This window comes from Falco peregrinus, chromosome Z (assembly GCF_023634155.1).
Source record: "Falco peregrinus isolate bFalPer1 chromosome Z, bFalPer1.pri, whole genome shotgun sequence".
Lineage (NCBI taxonomy): Eukaryota > Metazoa > Chordata > Aves > Falconiformes > Falconidae > Falco > Falco peregrinus.
This window is the reverse complement of record NC_073739.1, coordinates 74,202,582-74,218,257: the sequence shown is the minus strand read 5'-3', so window position 1 is coordinate 74,218,257 and position 15,676 is coordinate 74,202,582. Positions and strand designations below refer to the sequence as shown.

The 15,676-nt window shown below is 51.1% G+C and overlaps 1 protein-coding gene across 9 annotated transcripts in view; it reads left to right on the top strand.

Moving 5' to 3' along the window:
* Positions 1-15,676, top strand: part of RUSC2 (RUN and SH3 domain containing 2) — a 62,798-nt gene that overhangs the window by 39,080 nt on the left and 8,042 nt on the right. For 6 of the 9 annotated variants that reach the window (XM_055791418.1, XM_055791420.1, XM_055791416.1 and 3 more), the window contains 5 exons: positions 5,985-8,063; positions 9,807-10,592; positions 11,082-11,282; positions 12,462-12,605; positions 13,698-13,774. In XM_055791418.1, coding sequence (XP_055647393.1) covers positions 6,092-8,063; positions 9,807-10,592; positions 11,082-11,282; positions 12,462-12,605; positions 13,698-13,774 — 3,180 coding nt within the window. In that variant the 5' untranslated portion in view covers positions 5,985-6,091. The remainder of the gene's footprint in view (positions 1-5,984; positions 8,064-9,806; positions 10,593-11,081; positions 11,283-12,461; positions 12,606-13,697; positions 13,775-15,676) is intronic. The other 3 variants (XM_055791422.1, XM_055791421.1, XM_055791423.1) reach the window with 3 other exon arrangements.

The window sequence follows — 15,676 nt, the reverse complement described above, 5'->3', positions numbered from 1 at the left end:
TGAGGCAGAAATTTAGGAAGTATTTAGTCTTTCTGTGTTGCTGCAGCCCCCTTTAGACTCTGGGTGCTGGAATATTCAGCCTGGGACCAGGCAGACCACCCTCACTATGCTCCCTGTTCCCTGAAGCAGGGAAGGAGAGTTGGAGGTTTAGGATGAGTCAAACAACTAGTATTTCCTTTTACACCTTTTCTTTCATTAAATATGCTGGATGATTTACTAAAGCATTTAATGAAGGCATGAATTTGGCAGAGATGTATTAGCCAGCACAATGTCCAAACAAATACCACTAGCTGGTCCCACCCTGCAACAACGTACAGGCTTCCTCACCTCCACCCTCTTATTCACCCCCATGATTCAGACCCATCCCCAGGCCACTCATCTTGTGCCCTTCACCCCATCCTCTTCACTAGCTGCTCCATGAAGGCCCTCCAGCCTCCTGAAATTTTCCTGTTAAGTTTTTTTTTGAAAAAAAAACATTCAGTACTGTGCTAGCAGCTTTTGAAGTGTCATAGCTGGGGCAGGGACTAAACTGCATTACTGGGACCCTGGGAACTGGTGCAGGAACCAGTGAGCCCTGAGATCCTCCACCCAGTCTGAAGAGTGGCTTTCAGTCTGGATTCATCTGCTAGCCCTTTTGCCTGGAGGAAGACGTAGGGGGAGTACACTGAATATATCTCTCCCCATGGAGCAGGGAGGCGATGTCTGTATTGTGCCCCCATCTGCAAGCTCATGCAAACCGTTGCTTTTGCAGCGTTTCTGCTCATGCTTGTTTTGTAGAGGTGTGTGGTTTCTTCAGGCATGTTAAAGCAAAAGCTTTTAACAACCCTCAGAGAACAAGCAGCTCCCATACAAAAGGATTTTTGCTGGTTCATCTATGAAACTGAATGCCCAGCTTCTAACTCTGTTTTTTCTGTCTTTCACCCTTGAGTCACATGATGGATCTTGGTCCCTCTGAGGAAGATGATGATGGTAGTGAAACCACAGCCATTGAGAAACAGACAGCAAGAACCCTCACAGATAAAGGTTTCCATTGAGCGTTCAATTTCATAGCAGAGTGACTGTGATTTGTGGAACCATAATCTGTTTAGAAGAGCCAGTCTCCAAAAAGCCATCATTGCCTCCAGCTGATGGTTCTAATGATCTTGCTCCTGCCTCTTCATCCTCTGTGGTATATGTGCAGTCCTTTTGCATTTAAATCACATTTATTGTTTAAATCTCTGCATGCTTCCTACAGTATTGCATTACATTTTATGGGGAAACTTGGATCTCTGTGTGTTGAACCCTGTGGCCCCACGTATGCAGCTGACAGTGCTGAGCAGAGCCGGGTGTTAAGCTGTCAGTGATGGAACTCCGAAAGCGTGGCTGGGGTGGTAACAGGTAGCGGGGCATGCCTGGAGGTATGTGAGCACCACACCTAACACATCAGCACTTGGAGGCAAGGCTGGTGTTTGCATGAGCCCCCTCTAATTGAAGCAGAACCTTGCAGGCCAGTTTGGAGCCAGCTCTGATGGCTTCTGCATCTTCTCAGCAGTGTTCTAGAGGCAGGAGGTCGTACTCCAGAAGCTATTGAGCTGCACTGACCACCCTCAAATCAGCACAATGTCCTCAGTCTTTGAGGGTACAACAGAGGAGGGATTTGAGGGCCTTTCTGTAGCACTCAGCAAGGACTTAAAAGGCATGACCTGCATAACCTGAAGGGCTCAGCTCTGCAAGGTGCTGCATGCCCCTGTTACCTTCAGCACGCTGCCTCCTTTGTTTTGTCATGTGTTTGCTTATTTATTTATTTATTTGTTTGTTTGTTTGTTTGTTTATTTATTTATTTATTTATTTATATACATGGGTGTACAAGCGTTCATAAGCAATTCCACACTACACCATAGGTATCTCACAAAAAGCATCCTTCTCTGCTCTGTATTACCTTGACTGGATTGAGGGTCCACAGGTGGTGCGATGTCTGGCCCTCACCCTCTCCAGGTAACCTTAGCACCTCCAGAAAGCGCTGACTGAATAAATAGCCCTGTCTCCCATGTAGCAGCAGATGGTGTCATTACAGAGAGGGCAAAGAATTTTCAGATTTGCAAATAAAATGGCTGTTGTACTGATGTGTCTAGAGTCATGGTGCTCCCCACATGCCTCCCAGCCTTTCACTGCCACGATGATGTGCTTTTCTGGGCAGGGATCATTGCTGGGTGCTCTGTTTGCTGTTGTGTGTGTAGGACTGAGCAGGATTCAGCACACTGTGAACTTGAGCTATTGCAAATGATAAATAAGAAGAATGAACTGATTTGGCAAAAAGTATTCAGGTGCAGACTGCCTATCCACATCTGGAAACTTCTGCTTGCAAAGGGGTGTGAGGGCTGTAAAAAGAGCTGATCAAAGCCAGCAGAATCTGAAACTACTCTGCTTGCTGGCTTTTATGCCCCAGTGCCAATCCCAGCCTACCAGATGCTGAATAGGAAGAGGGAGGATCCTTCTACAGTCTTCCAGAATCAGGGAGGGAGACTCAGGGAATGTGTGGCCAGGGAGGGTGCTCTGGTGTTGGGAAGTGAATAATCCCTGTGCTGGCAGTACCATTGCCAACTTCCCTGCATCCCTGAGACAGAAGGATGTCAGGAGATGTGTCCCAAGAAAGAGGAGGGGTATCTAGGGCACAAAAAAGGTCACACATATCGCTAAGGAAGCTGTCAGAATGGCTCGCAGCAGGAGCTGGCTGTGTGCCACCTGTGATGTTGAACAGCAGACCCTTGTGCTGGGAGCAGGCTGTGAGTGCAGGCACAGTGGGCATCTGTCTGCTGCAGTATCTCTGACAGCCAGTGAATCCCAGTCGACCGGGAGAGCCTGTGCTGCCAGTGAAACTAAATAGCTGGGCAGAGTTGCATGTTGCAGCCAGAGCTCCAGAGCGACAGCTGGGAAGTGGCTGTGTGTCAGCTTTCTTGACATTTGGCTGTCAAATGTCGAAGTGTGCCTGTGCAAGCCTTGTCCTTCCACAGCAGCTTCTGCACCAGCATGAAGTGTGTGTTGCTCAGCAGGGCTTGTCAGCAGACCCAGTGCTGGTACTGGGAGCCGGCTGCCAAGCAGCCATTTCCCAGCATCAGTGAATGTCGTGACGGAGGGAAGACACAGTCACTCAATATGAGTGATCAGCAGACTTTGTTTATTGTCCCTTACAGTCACCTTTTATGCCTTGTTATAATTAGCTCATACATATTACAAAAGTTAAGCTCATTATTGGTTAGTTGCCCAAATACCAAGCCCGCCCCTAGTTTCTCTTCTGTAGTTATCTGTTCCCACCTGCAACGTTCTTTTCCCACCGCGATCTTCCTGATATTGTGTAACAAGGACAGCCAAAGACAGTGTATTTTTGCTTTACTTCAGATAAGCTGAGAGCGATGTGCATTTTTGTCCAGCCAGCTGGACTATGTCTATGTGACCCTTTTCAGCTAGCCAGTTATCCACAAGTGAAGACCTAGTACTTCAGCAGTGAAGTGTGCTGTCATCACAGTCTGTATCCTCAAAATGATGCTTTTCAAGTGGTTACATTGTGACAACACTCAAAATATAGCAAAGCCTTATGGAGAGATGTGATCTAAGCATTGCTATCACCTACAAAGGCAGTAACAAGGACAGGGGAGGTCTGCATGAGACCATAGGCACTAGCTGATCAGCTTTTTTTCATACAATGCTGGGAGGGAGCAGGAGACAGGAGAAATAAGGGCTCCTGCTGCTACATGTTCCATCAGTGGTGCATAAGGTCCAAACCGGTGCATGAACACTGCCCCAGCTGTTGAACACCACTTTGAGCGTGTGGGTGTCCTTGGCACAATCAAGAGCTACTGTTACCCATGGTGATTCTTAAACAATATGATCTTGAGAGTCCCTGATGTAAAAGATCTCCTCCCAGGAAGTGAGCTGAGGACAGACTCATTCCTCTCAACCTCCATGGCAGCAGCTGTGGGAAGGAAGCTAGAGGCTTGTAAGACAGAGGAGCCATTGAAAGGGGAGTAAGGGGTGATATAGGGAGACTATAGGTGGAGGAGAGTTTAGGGTCACACCATAGTCCAGCTAGATGTGGTCCAAGCAGTCCAGGTGAACTCTCTACTTCAGAGCCAAACCCTAGGTGAAACATCCCAGCAGAAGCAGACATGAGAGTGAGGGTGTCCCTCGTGCAGGTCTTGTAATGATCTCTGGTGGAGTCTACCAGCAGGCTTCTCTGTTCGCTAACACTGGTGTTAGCATTAACTTTTACATCATTGGGTGTTTACTGTAGACACTAGGTCCATTTTTCATCTTTTTTTTTTTTTTTTTTTTTTTTTTTTCCTGACAGCATCATCCTGTGTCTGTGAGAAGCACTACTATGCGTGGGAAGTATTTCTTTTGATTTTTTTTTTTAGCATCTTTTAATAGCTCTTCTCATGCCATGAAGCTGAAAGAACTGAAGTTCCTGATCTTTCTGTGGAGCTGGCTCATTGCTTACGCTGTTGTTCAAACTTCACTTATCCCATATTTCTCAGTTTCCCCCCTGGGCTCCCATGTGCCTTTGCAGCCTGCTCCAAATCCATTTTCTTCCCATAGTCACGAATGCTGGGGTAAGGTAGGAAAAGGCAGATACTGTGAATGCCCACCTTCTAGAGTCTGAAGTGGCAGAAGTCCCAGGGTTCTGGAGTCCAGACAAGTATCACAGTATGCAGTGTCAGGGTGCTGCAAGCACTGAGGATGCCTGGATGGAATACGGGACATGGATTGCTGACCAAGGGTGTTTGGGCCAGGATTTTCAGAGGAAGTGGTGGATCTATGAGAACACTAGGTAATTTTTTAATCCCTTAGGACCATCCTGGATCACTGTTGTCTTTTGTGGTTTCTTCCTCTCCTTGCTGCCTTAGCTGCCCTCCAGTGCACTTCTCTGCACTGGCTTCTCTGGCATGTAGAAGGGAAGGCAAGAGGGAACCTCCCTCCAGACTGTCCTGGAGGGCTTGCAGGCTAGACATCTGGGTTCGACAGGGAAGGAGGAATGAATATGTTCTCCGCTCTCCCATATCAAATGCTGATGAACATGCCCCTCTAGCTTCATGAGAACCTGCTGTTTACTGGACACTGAGGGAGTCGGGCTCTTAGTGCTCTGCCTGTATCGCCCCTGTGGCAGTCTTACTGTTAGGAAGTGCAGCAGGCAGTAAGATAAGCAGGTAAGTGCCACAGGTACTGTGGCCGAGTGTCAGGGGACTGTGAACCAGGCACCCTGGATCACCAGAGAGGCTGGTTTGAGCTGAGGCTTAACCATCAGCAAGAGGTCAGCAGAAGGCAATGTTCTGTATGGGACCATCACCAGTGGCTCCCCATGGCCCCACTGAAGTCATCCGCTCCTTTGCAGATGAGTCCCTTGTGTGCGTATCTAGTTGCATACTTTGGCACCAGTGAATGAGCTTTAGGGCTGCTGGATGTTGGAGAGGCATGGTTGTTGCGGCTTTCCTGTTCCAGTCTGTTCCTGCTTTCCAGTCTCTGTCTGGACTTGTGTGTCTCTTAATACTGCAAGGCCTGGCAGCACGGTTCAGTGTTTGGTCCTTAAAGGAAAGTTCAAGGTACCTAAAGGGAGGCAAGGATTAATCCAGTCCGAGAAGATGTGTGCATTCATCAGAGTGCAGCACTTCATTTCAGACCTGGTTCTGTCTGCGTGTTGTCCTGTGAGTGTATAGTGCCGTCCGTGGTGAGGTCTTCACGTAGCCCAAAGCCTGTGCAGCCCTTTGGCCACTTGAGTGAAACAGTTATTTCAGAAAAGTTTGAGAGGGCCAAGTGGAAGCACAAGTGTTGTCCCAGGAGTCTGCAGGGAGGGGGACGTGCTTGTGATGCTTTCCCTGAAGAAGGACAACTCAGGACCTTGCACGTGGGTACTTGTGCTGACAAGGACAAGTCTTCAGTCAAACCAAGGATGCTTTAAATAGTCACTGCCTTTCCTGAGAGGTGACTTCCTTTGTGTTTTTGTCTCTCTCTAGGTATCTGAAGTTCCTCATGAGAAGTGTCCTCCCTGCCTCTCATGTGAAGCCCTACCTGTCCATGGGTAGCACCAGCTTAACTGATGTCCTGAAGAGCATTCCTCACCATGGATAGTCCACCCAAACTGACTGGTGAGACACTGATTGTCCATCACATTCCCCTGGTGCATTGCCAGGTCCCTGACAGACAGTGCTGCTCCGTAAGCAAAAGGACCAACCCCTTCTGCCAGCCAGAGCTCAGCATTACACGGACCTCTGCCCTTCCAGACAGAGACCTTTCGCAAACCGATTCCTTGCTGTACAGCAGCTTTCTCCAGACCTCCGAAACGCCAGCAGAGGCCTCAGAAAACAAAGAAGGCAAAGCGAGGGATTTGATTGTCCCTAGCATCAGTAAGCGACACAACCCTTTCCTGCTGAGTGAGGGTGAAGACCTCAGCATCTTTGGTGATGACTTGGGTCAAAAATCTTTCCACCTTCACAACTCACTTGTGGCTGGCAAGCCTCCCTTTCATCTGCATGAGCTGACCTTGCCCCCTTTCCACCTCCACGACTCCAACCATATTGTGAAGTCCTGGAACATGGCCAGCCGGTCTGGTGTGGTAGATGGGCAAGAGGACAAAATCAGCAGTGATGATGTCCAGCAGAGGAACAATGCGAACAGGTGCCACCAGGGCTCAGAACGCATGGAGCTGGATGAATGCAGCTGCCATCGTGGCAGCTCCTCCACCTTCTCCTTCAATGGTGGCGACCAGGAGTGGAACCAGAACACAGGTGAATCACTGAGGAATCAGGATGCCCTACACAGCCGGACATGCAGCTGTTCCAGCTCAGAGCTCCAGCACTGTCGCTGCTACAGTTCATCAAGTCAGTCTGAAGTGATCGACCAACAGATGGGCTACATCAGCGACTCTTCCTGCAACAGCTCTGACGGGGTGCTGGTGAACTTCAGTGCTCTCTACAACAAAATGAATGGCCATTCTCGATCTAACCTGAATTCAGCCAACCTGTCCTGTGACTCTTCCTTCTGCAGCCACTCAGACACAGGAGCTTTTTACCTGGATTTGCATTCATCACCCACAGAATCCAAGATGTCTTGTGAGTCGCATCACCCAGAGAGTTCAGGGAAGGTGTGTGGGTGTCAACACTCCTCCTCACCTGTCCTTGATGCTAACTGCAACTCCTACCACCTCCACTGTGAGCCTTGCACTTCGGAGAGCTCAGACCTCACTGCCTGCTTCCAGAGCCAAGCACGGCTTGTTGTGGCTACTCAGAATTATTACAAGTTGGTCACGTGTGACTTGTCTTCCCAGTCTTCTCCCAGTCCAGCAGGATCTTCCATAACTAGCTGCTCGGAAGACCATACCAAAGGAAGCCCAGCCCAGCCCACTGAATATTATCTGTTTAGAAGGCCTGACCTGAGACAAGAAGAAAGCAACGTGGAGTGCAGTGAAGAGGAGGCGAAGGAAGGATCCACCCAGAATATGATTGAGGGTCAGGTCTACGTGAACGTGTCGCCACCTAACCTCAACACAAGCCGGCAGCGCTCCAGGAGCTATGATCAGAACCTGGACAGGAGTCCTAGCAGCAGGCTGGGCTCTTTGGAACGCATGGTGAGCTGTCCAGTCAAGCTGAGTGAAAGTCCAGCAATACCCATCCAGAGTTCTCCCCCAAAGCGGGTGACATCTTTTGCTGAACTGGCTAAAGGCCGGAAAAAGAATGGCACCTCCCCACCACTCCGGTCCAGTGGTGATTCCTCCTTGGAGTTCTCTCCTATCCCTGAGACACAGCGGGATTGCCCAAATTTCCTTGAAGAACGAGCTCGCCGCAGCCAGAGTCTTCCACCCATGCCCTTCGTCCATGGCCTGAACCAGAGCTGTGAGGGCTTCTGTTTGAATCACACTTTTGGGGATAGCCAGGCTTTGTGTTCCACCAAAGACTCAGTCGCCAGTGAGAAGGTCCCCAGTGGGCATGGGGCAGGTGAGCAAGCCTCTCTCTCCCTGCTGACGGAGGCAGATGCCCTCTTCTCAGGTGGCTTTGCCGGTGGCCACGGACAAAGAGATGTTAGAGCCCAAGCAGACGGTAAGGAGCCAGACTAGGCAGAATGGAGAAGTAAAAAGAAAGGCAGCTTTTTGGGACACAAGGGGAGCAGCAGAGGAACCAGCATGGTGATGGGAGACCAGTGTCTGTGCAGTTTGTTTCCTGGTCTACCACTCCCTGGGACAGAGCCCTGCTGTGCTTATTTCAGACCCAGATCAGTGCAAGTGTCTTGTCTTTGTATTTCTAAAGCCTCTTGAGGTTTTGTAAACCTCTCGTTTTGTGTAAGGAAGGACATGGCATTAGCACTTCAGTGTCTGTGCAGCCTGGAGGACTCTCTGCCTTCCAGGGCATTGTACTCCCCCAGTCCATGAGAATCACCCGCCTTTAGCTCCTAAGACAAAGATGTGTAGATGCTCAGCGGAGTAATGTTCCCAGCAGGTGAAGGGAAGGGAACCATTGAGGAGGTTTTAGCCTTTCTTCTTTGGAGTTACATGGGGCAGAGGTGGAGAGGGAAGAGGCAGAGCCAGCAGTCTCCTGTCAGTGCAGGGTCATGGAGCTCCCACAGTCTCTGCCAGGACTTGCAGCATGAGTTTTGCAGAGATTAGAGGAGTGGTGTGCTCCAGCTGAGAGCAGAATGCAAGCAAGCCTAGAGGGTCTGAGAAGGGGCTGGAGGGAAAACAAGCCCTGCTAAAAGCTGTTTATAGGAAGAAGGGTCTGGCACACCCCACAGACAGCAGGTAACACCAGGGCCATGCTTGGGATACGTCTTTTGTCCCAAGATTTGCTGTGAGCTTGGAGAGTGGAGGGGAAGCAAAGGAAAAGGTTCCACACCATGCTAGGATGCGATGTGGCTGGTGATCAGGGATCCCAGTCATCCCTGTGTGTCCATCCAGTGTTGTGTGTGTTGTGCACTGAGCACACAGTGTGTCATGCTTCAGCTGTGTCCCTCAGGATATTGTGGCCCCACCAGGAGCTGGAGGCATGCACACATAGGAGGTCAGCCCAGCACACTCCTTTAGGACACCCCTGTCCACCATTTGCTGGAGCAGGCATCCACTTTCCAGGGTTGGAAGGTCTTCTATTTCTGCTGCAGTCCTAATTTGTCTGGGAACATCCTGCTTAGGTCTGGTACAGGCAGGGGAATGAAGGGAGCTGTGTGTTCAGAGGGGAGACTGTTACAGGAGAAAGAAGAGGGAGGGAAGGAGGGAGGGAGGGAGGGAGGGAGGGAGAAGGGGAAGCAAGCAGCCTTTCCGACAGCACCAAGTGCGATGCGGGATGCAGGGCTGTGATGCTATTGCATGCAATGCTTGTGCTCAGCTGGGTGAGATCTCCGCACATGTGGGAGGGGACAGTCCTTCAGGATAAGAAATCTGGCGGTACCACAGTGTGTTGGGCCATGTCTTTGTGGTACTGCCAGGGTGGAGACAGGGTGAAGGCAGGTGCCTGGGGCCACGACTTTGTGCTGTCCTGGGAGCAAGGGATGGGGAAGGGATGTGAAGCTGGTGACCCTACAAGGAGAGACAAGCTCCTGGTGCAGCGTCCTACTCTTCCAGACAGCTGTAAACAGCTGGGAACTCTGCATTTGGGGCCACATGTCTTTACTTTCCCAGTTCATGATGTGTGTAACCAGTTCAGACTCAAACCACGCTGTGTCTCACTGGCCTCTAGCTCATCCTCTTCCTCTCACAGCTGAGAGCACACTCCCTTTTGCCTGCGATATGCTGGGCTGATGATGGTTGTCCCTGTGCCTGTCCTCACACTTTGTACCCCTTTCTCTCCCCAAAGGTGGTGGCACAGACAGCAAGCCTGTGGTACGCTACAGCAAGGACCAGCGTCCCACGACTCTGCCCATCCAGCCCTTTGTATTCCAGCACCATTTCAGCAAGCCACCCAAGGCCCGTGCCCTGCACAGCCATTTTGCCTCCAGCCTTTCCCAACTCTACAGCTTGTCCAGCAACCGACCTGCCAGCCAACAGATCTCCAGTTCCCAGTCCTCAGCCCTGGCCACCTCGGCAGAGCAGGCAGCAGTGGCGGGGAGCCAAGCCCACAGCACACTTCTGACCCAGCGCTCAGCAGACGGAGCTGCCTCCCGCAATGATGGCTGCATTAAGAAGCCTGCCCCTGAGACAACCCGGCCGTCCCCCCTCGGGAGTTACTCTCCTGTGCGATGCAACGTGCCTTTCTTTCAAAGCATGGACTCCTCTTCCTCGCCCACGGCAGAAAGAGCTGAAGAGGGCCAGCCCCCCAGAAGTAGGTCTTGCCCCATCTCCGCCAGCCTGCTTCCCACGAGGTCTTCCCCGGCTGTCAGCACCATGCAGCCCTCCCAATCCACCAAAGCTGATGCCCTGAGACAAAAGGAGAACCCCAAGCTGGTTCCCAAGAAGGAGGCACCGCTGGAGCCAAGTCCACCGCTCTCAGAGTATCAGCTCCACAGTGGGTCCCTCCCGCCCCTCTCGGTGGGTGGTATGCCCGTGAGCAGAGTGGGAGGCCATGCAGATCCCCACTGGAGAAGTGGCAGTGAGAGCAACAGCTCTGGTCCCCTGAGCAGCCTGGGAATACGGCCTGTCAATGGTAGGTACCCATCCACCAGGACGTGCTGTTCTGGAACATCTCCAGCTCCCTATGGCTATGGCGGTTCCCCATCGTTATAGCTGCAGTGCCCAACAGCCCCTACCATCGCTTTGTCTGCAAAAGGAAGCCCTATGCTAAGAGCTTGTCCCTGCAGTCCTGACTCCTACGCTATGCCTCTGGAGAGGGCAGCATGGCCTTCTGCTCTTACAGCACCCCATGCTGCATCCTTGGGGGTGCCCGAAACCTGATCCCTCTATGCCTGCAGCCAGGAGGCCACGCAGGCTCCTGCCATGCTCTGCCAGGCTGTGGCCTCTGCCTCCTCCATGTACATGTGCTAATGTCCTGAAACACTGCTGGACTTTTAACTAATGTGCTGTCTCTCTTTCTCTGTCCTTCCTCTTCCTCATCTTCTCTCTCCCCATCTCCCCTCCATGTCCTCCCATCTGTTCATATCCTCCCATCTGGTGCTCACTGTCTGCAACTTCCTAGCGAACCACCTCTCTCCGCAAGCGCTGAAGTGGCGGGAGTACAGGCGGAGGAACCCCCTGGGTCTGGACCGCGTTTCAGGGCTGCCTGGCTTAGCAGGTAGCCTAGACAGAAGGCAGCAAGAGCCTCGGCTGAACTGGGTGAACCCCATCTTTGAGCTCCCTGGCACTCTCAACACCAGCCATTTCCACTGCAAGCTGAACGGTGCGCACCACCTTTCTGCTGGGGGGTCTTGGGAGGTGACCTTGGGGCTCAGGTTCAGCCTGGCTTCATCACTGCTCTGCGGGCTCCAAGCAGGAGGAATGATGCATCTACTCGCAGTGGGGCTGAGGGGTACAAGAGTAAGGTGAAAATTGCCTCACTGACAGGTACAATCTGTGTGGTGCCTCCCCTCTTCTCCATGAGCTGAGACCAGTGAGGTCCGGCTTTGGGCTGGATTGAAGGGGAAAGTGAATGGCCCAAGAGCCTGCTGAGACCTCAGCAAGCGCTCCTGGACTAACACAGGAGCTGTGGCCCTTGGAAATCCCGTGTCTGTGCCCCACAGCGTCTGTCCCAACCCTGGCAGCATGCTAGGTGCTGGGCTATAGCTTTCATGGGGCAGCTGGCAGCACTGTAGTGCTCCACAGGACTCTGTCTTCTTGCTTTGCCCTTTATGTCTTCCCTATTCTCCAAAACCTGTGCAGGAAGGGCTAAGAGGGGCAGGCTGCTTTTGGCTGAACCTTTGAGAGCCCTCTGGGGAGAGCAGTGTTGCCTGTCTGTGGGAGGGAGAGCATTCTTCAGGCCAGCCTCAAGTCGAGAAGGGAATTCCACAAAGCTCTACACCTTGCTTTGCCAATCCAGTTTCTCCATCCCTCCTTTACGGGAAGATGCGTAGCACAGGGCTGGGGAATCGACCAGATGGAAACTGAGCACATGAAGGAGCTGCTGCAGAAGTCACCTCTTGAAAACAGAGGCCATCCCAGGGGACAGGCAGAGACATGTAGTTTGTTGCCTGTGGATGCCTCTGTGTGACAAGTAAGGATTCTCTCTGTGCTCTGCTTTCAACCCCACTTGCTGGGGCTGTCCACACAGCAGCCCTGAGAGACTGGTGCAGCAAGGTTTCCCATAGCACCAGGCTGTGAGGTTGAACCTCCCATGGCATCTTCCAGTGCCCATAAGCTCCCAGTCAAGGTGGAGCTAGATGTTGGGTGGACCGTGGGGTTGAACTGTACAGGCTCACATTGCAAACCGTTGCTGGGAGAGTAAAAAGCCTGTAGCCTTGCTGTCCCAGCCTTGGACAGGCTGGGGTGAAGACGGCTGCTGGTGCAGGTTGCTTCTGGAAAAAGCGAACCATGTGGGAGAGACTGTGGTATGATCCTTCTCCCCCATGTCTTGGCCCTGCAGGACAGTCTATGAGGCAACTCCAGCTTACCTACACTGACTTCTTCCCTGACTACTTCTCACTAGCAGAGAAACCCCCTGCTGAGTTCTGCCTCTCCCCAGATGGCAACACAGAGTCCATCTCCATCGACTTGCTGCAGAAGAAAGGTGAGTCTGTGCATCTCTCATGGATGAGAATGTGGTGTGGTGCAGCATGAGACAGTGCTTCTCTTTGTCTCATCTCATCTCTATAGACATAATGATTTCTTTCCCTGTCTTTCTCTACTGCAGCATCATAACTACGTGTCCCCCTGGACTGCTGGCTGTTTCCATGGCAGGTTGTTGTGGTGTCTGCACCATGCAATGTGCCATGGAGTATCTTTGAGCTGCTTGTCCCAGAAAGTGTGATTAGAAAGGATCATTAGTCCACAAGAAAGAGCAGAGAGAGCAGGCAGGCACAGGAGTATGACCCTAAGGCACAGCAGGCTGCCATCCCTGTCTCAGTATGCAAGGACAGACTTGTGTATCTGCATGATGTTGCAGGTGTGCTAGCCTGACATTTTGTAATTTAGGTAAAAGGTCTAATGGGTCTTACCTGGTAAATTGTTTATATAAAAGAGTGGAAGAAAGGATTTCAAAGCAGGACTAGATATGGCTGTGGTGAGACCCATGCTAGAGGCAGCATTGGGGACTGGGTTGTTGACAGCTAACTCAGTATCATTTCAGGAGCAAGGGATGTGCAGAAAGGCTCCCCTGCCTTTGCCAGCTCTGTGTTGGTGGTTACTGGAGATGACAGCTTTCCCTTCTTCCAGTTCTGTTCTTGCACTGTACTGATGCAGGTGTCAGGTCACCCACCACTGGCTTGTTACTGAACGTCATTACATAGCTTGACAAATGCATGGCTTCTGCCCCGCCACTGTGTAGGGTCAAAGCAGCAAAAGACTAATTGCCCCAGTCCTCATCCCTGCTCCCTCAAGGGATGGTGTGTGGAGGTGACAATCCATGTCCTTCGGGAATATTGACAGGGTGTCTTATGCTTCAGCCACTTACAAAAGTCGTCCTGCTGTTGGGCTGGTGAGTGTTGGAACCTGCAAGTACAGATTTGGTGAGGAGTTTGGAGAAGCTTTGCATGGTTTTGGTAGAGAGGTCACACATTCTGACACGGGCCTGAAATGCCCCTGCCTGTTTTTTTCATTGGTCTGTCCTAGGGTCTGTCCTAGAGCCCCTTAGGCAGCTCTCTGACTTGTTCTTTCCCTCTAGGTCTGGTGAAGGCAATCAACACTGCTGTTGACCTGATTGTGGCTCACTTTGGAACCAGCAGGGATCCAGGGGTGAAGGTATGTCTTGCTTTCAACATCATGAGTGACATGGAGAGGATGGAGAAAGATTGCCCCTCCATCCTCTGTAGTCAAAAACTGCAGGGTATCCAGTGAAGGCAGCAGTACCAAGAACAAACCAAACAAAGGCAATGGTACGCCATGCAGCAGATAATAATAAATTTGTGACAGTTCTTGCTGCCCGATGCTGGGGTGCCAAAAGAGTACATGGAATTAAGGGAAGATCAGAAAAACACAGGGAAAGGAAGTTCATTGAGGTCTATTGAATACAGGGAAAGAATGTCTAGCTTAGGTATTCTCTGAGTTGAAAGTAGTTGTAGGCTGTGAGAGTATTAAGGGCAAGTATTATATAAGTTTGCTCTGGTTTGACTCTTTCTTATGTACTTACTTAAGGCTCTTTATAAGAAAGAATACAAGGCCAGCTGGAATTCTGGTCTGATGCAGTACACCAACTCTTTTTTCTCATACAGTACAGAGTTGTGTGTCCCTCCTCCACACATTCCCTGATTCTGTTCTGGCACTGGTGCCAGGACAAAGCAATCTCCCTATTCCCTCGATGTGTCACAGGGCTCCGTAGTGATAAAAAAGTGCATCAATCATTGCCCATGTGGGGCAGGGGGGCACCATCTGTAGTCCTACCATGAACCCACTAGCTTCAGAGTGCACCTAGGTTGTTCATGGGACTGGCTGTCTTTGGTCTGTGCTCCCCTCATCTCCCATTTCTGGAATAACACAGAAGCAGAGCAAGTTTGCTTCTGTTTGTACCAGGCAGTGTCTGCAGTCCTGTGACACCCAGCGTGTTTGTGGTGCCTCCTCTCAGCGCTGAATGCTCTGCTTCAGGCAGGGGACTCTGTGGCAGCAATGTGACACTGTTTGGACAACAATGACCTGCAGTGCCATCCCCAAGGAGAAACCTCTCTGGGACAGATTCCAAGCCCATTCAGTCTTACCTCAGAGGCCAGGGTAATTTGCCCCTAATTACAACGGTTGCTGATGCAGAGGTTGCTGTGCAGCCTAACCAGAGCTGTTGGGATTCCCACAGCTTTTTAAGGCTTCACAGTGAATTCCCTGTTCTCGCATTGTTGGTTTGGGGAATGATGGCAGCTTTCCCCCATTACTTTACTTACCAGACAGTGCTGTGGTTTTGACCTGGGGTTTCGTTATGTCAGTGCACCAAGGGCTGAGCATTCACCTGTCAAAAGGCAGCACTCGTCCCTGATGCTCCCACGCTCCGTGGATCTGACGGGATTATTCCTGACCCAGAAGTTCAATCTCAGTTCAGGGCCTTTGGGGACCTGTGCCAGCTAGCTACTGTAATTCCAGCTCAGCTGCTAAAATCTGTGTGCCCTGAACACCACTGCCTGGGACCACCAATGTGACATGCACGGCCTGAGGCTGACTTGTTTGGATAGACTCCTCAGCAGCTAAAAGGCTGTATGCAGCAGAATATGCCCCTGCTCTGCTGGTGCTGGGCTCTTATGTGCTACTCACCTCAACCTGAGCTCTGTCCATCCATTTTGCCCTCACCCTGTTTATTTATAGTAATCCCTAGGAATTACAGCATGGCATGTCACTGAGTTAAGTGTTCCTTAACCCCTCGGAGCTGGTAGTTCCTATGTGGCTTGCTGCTTTCTGGTTCAAAAATAGCAACAAGAAAATCTACAGCAGCAGAAAAATCCCCTACTCTTTTCTTCCTCCAGCAGGACAGCCTTGTTATACTTGTAGGCAGAACCAGGCATCCCTTATAATTGGGATATCCTCTTCCCAAGTTGGGATATTCTCTTCCTAAACTATTCCCTTGTCCTAGCCTGGGGCAGCCCTTACAGGGAGCAGTCCAGAAGCGGTGTATGAGGCAGCAGGGGTGAAGAAGGGCCTTCCAGTTCAAGGAGCTGCTGGGCGTCA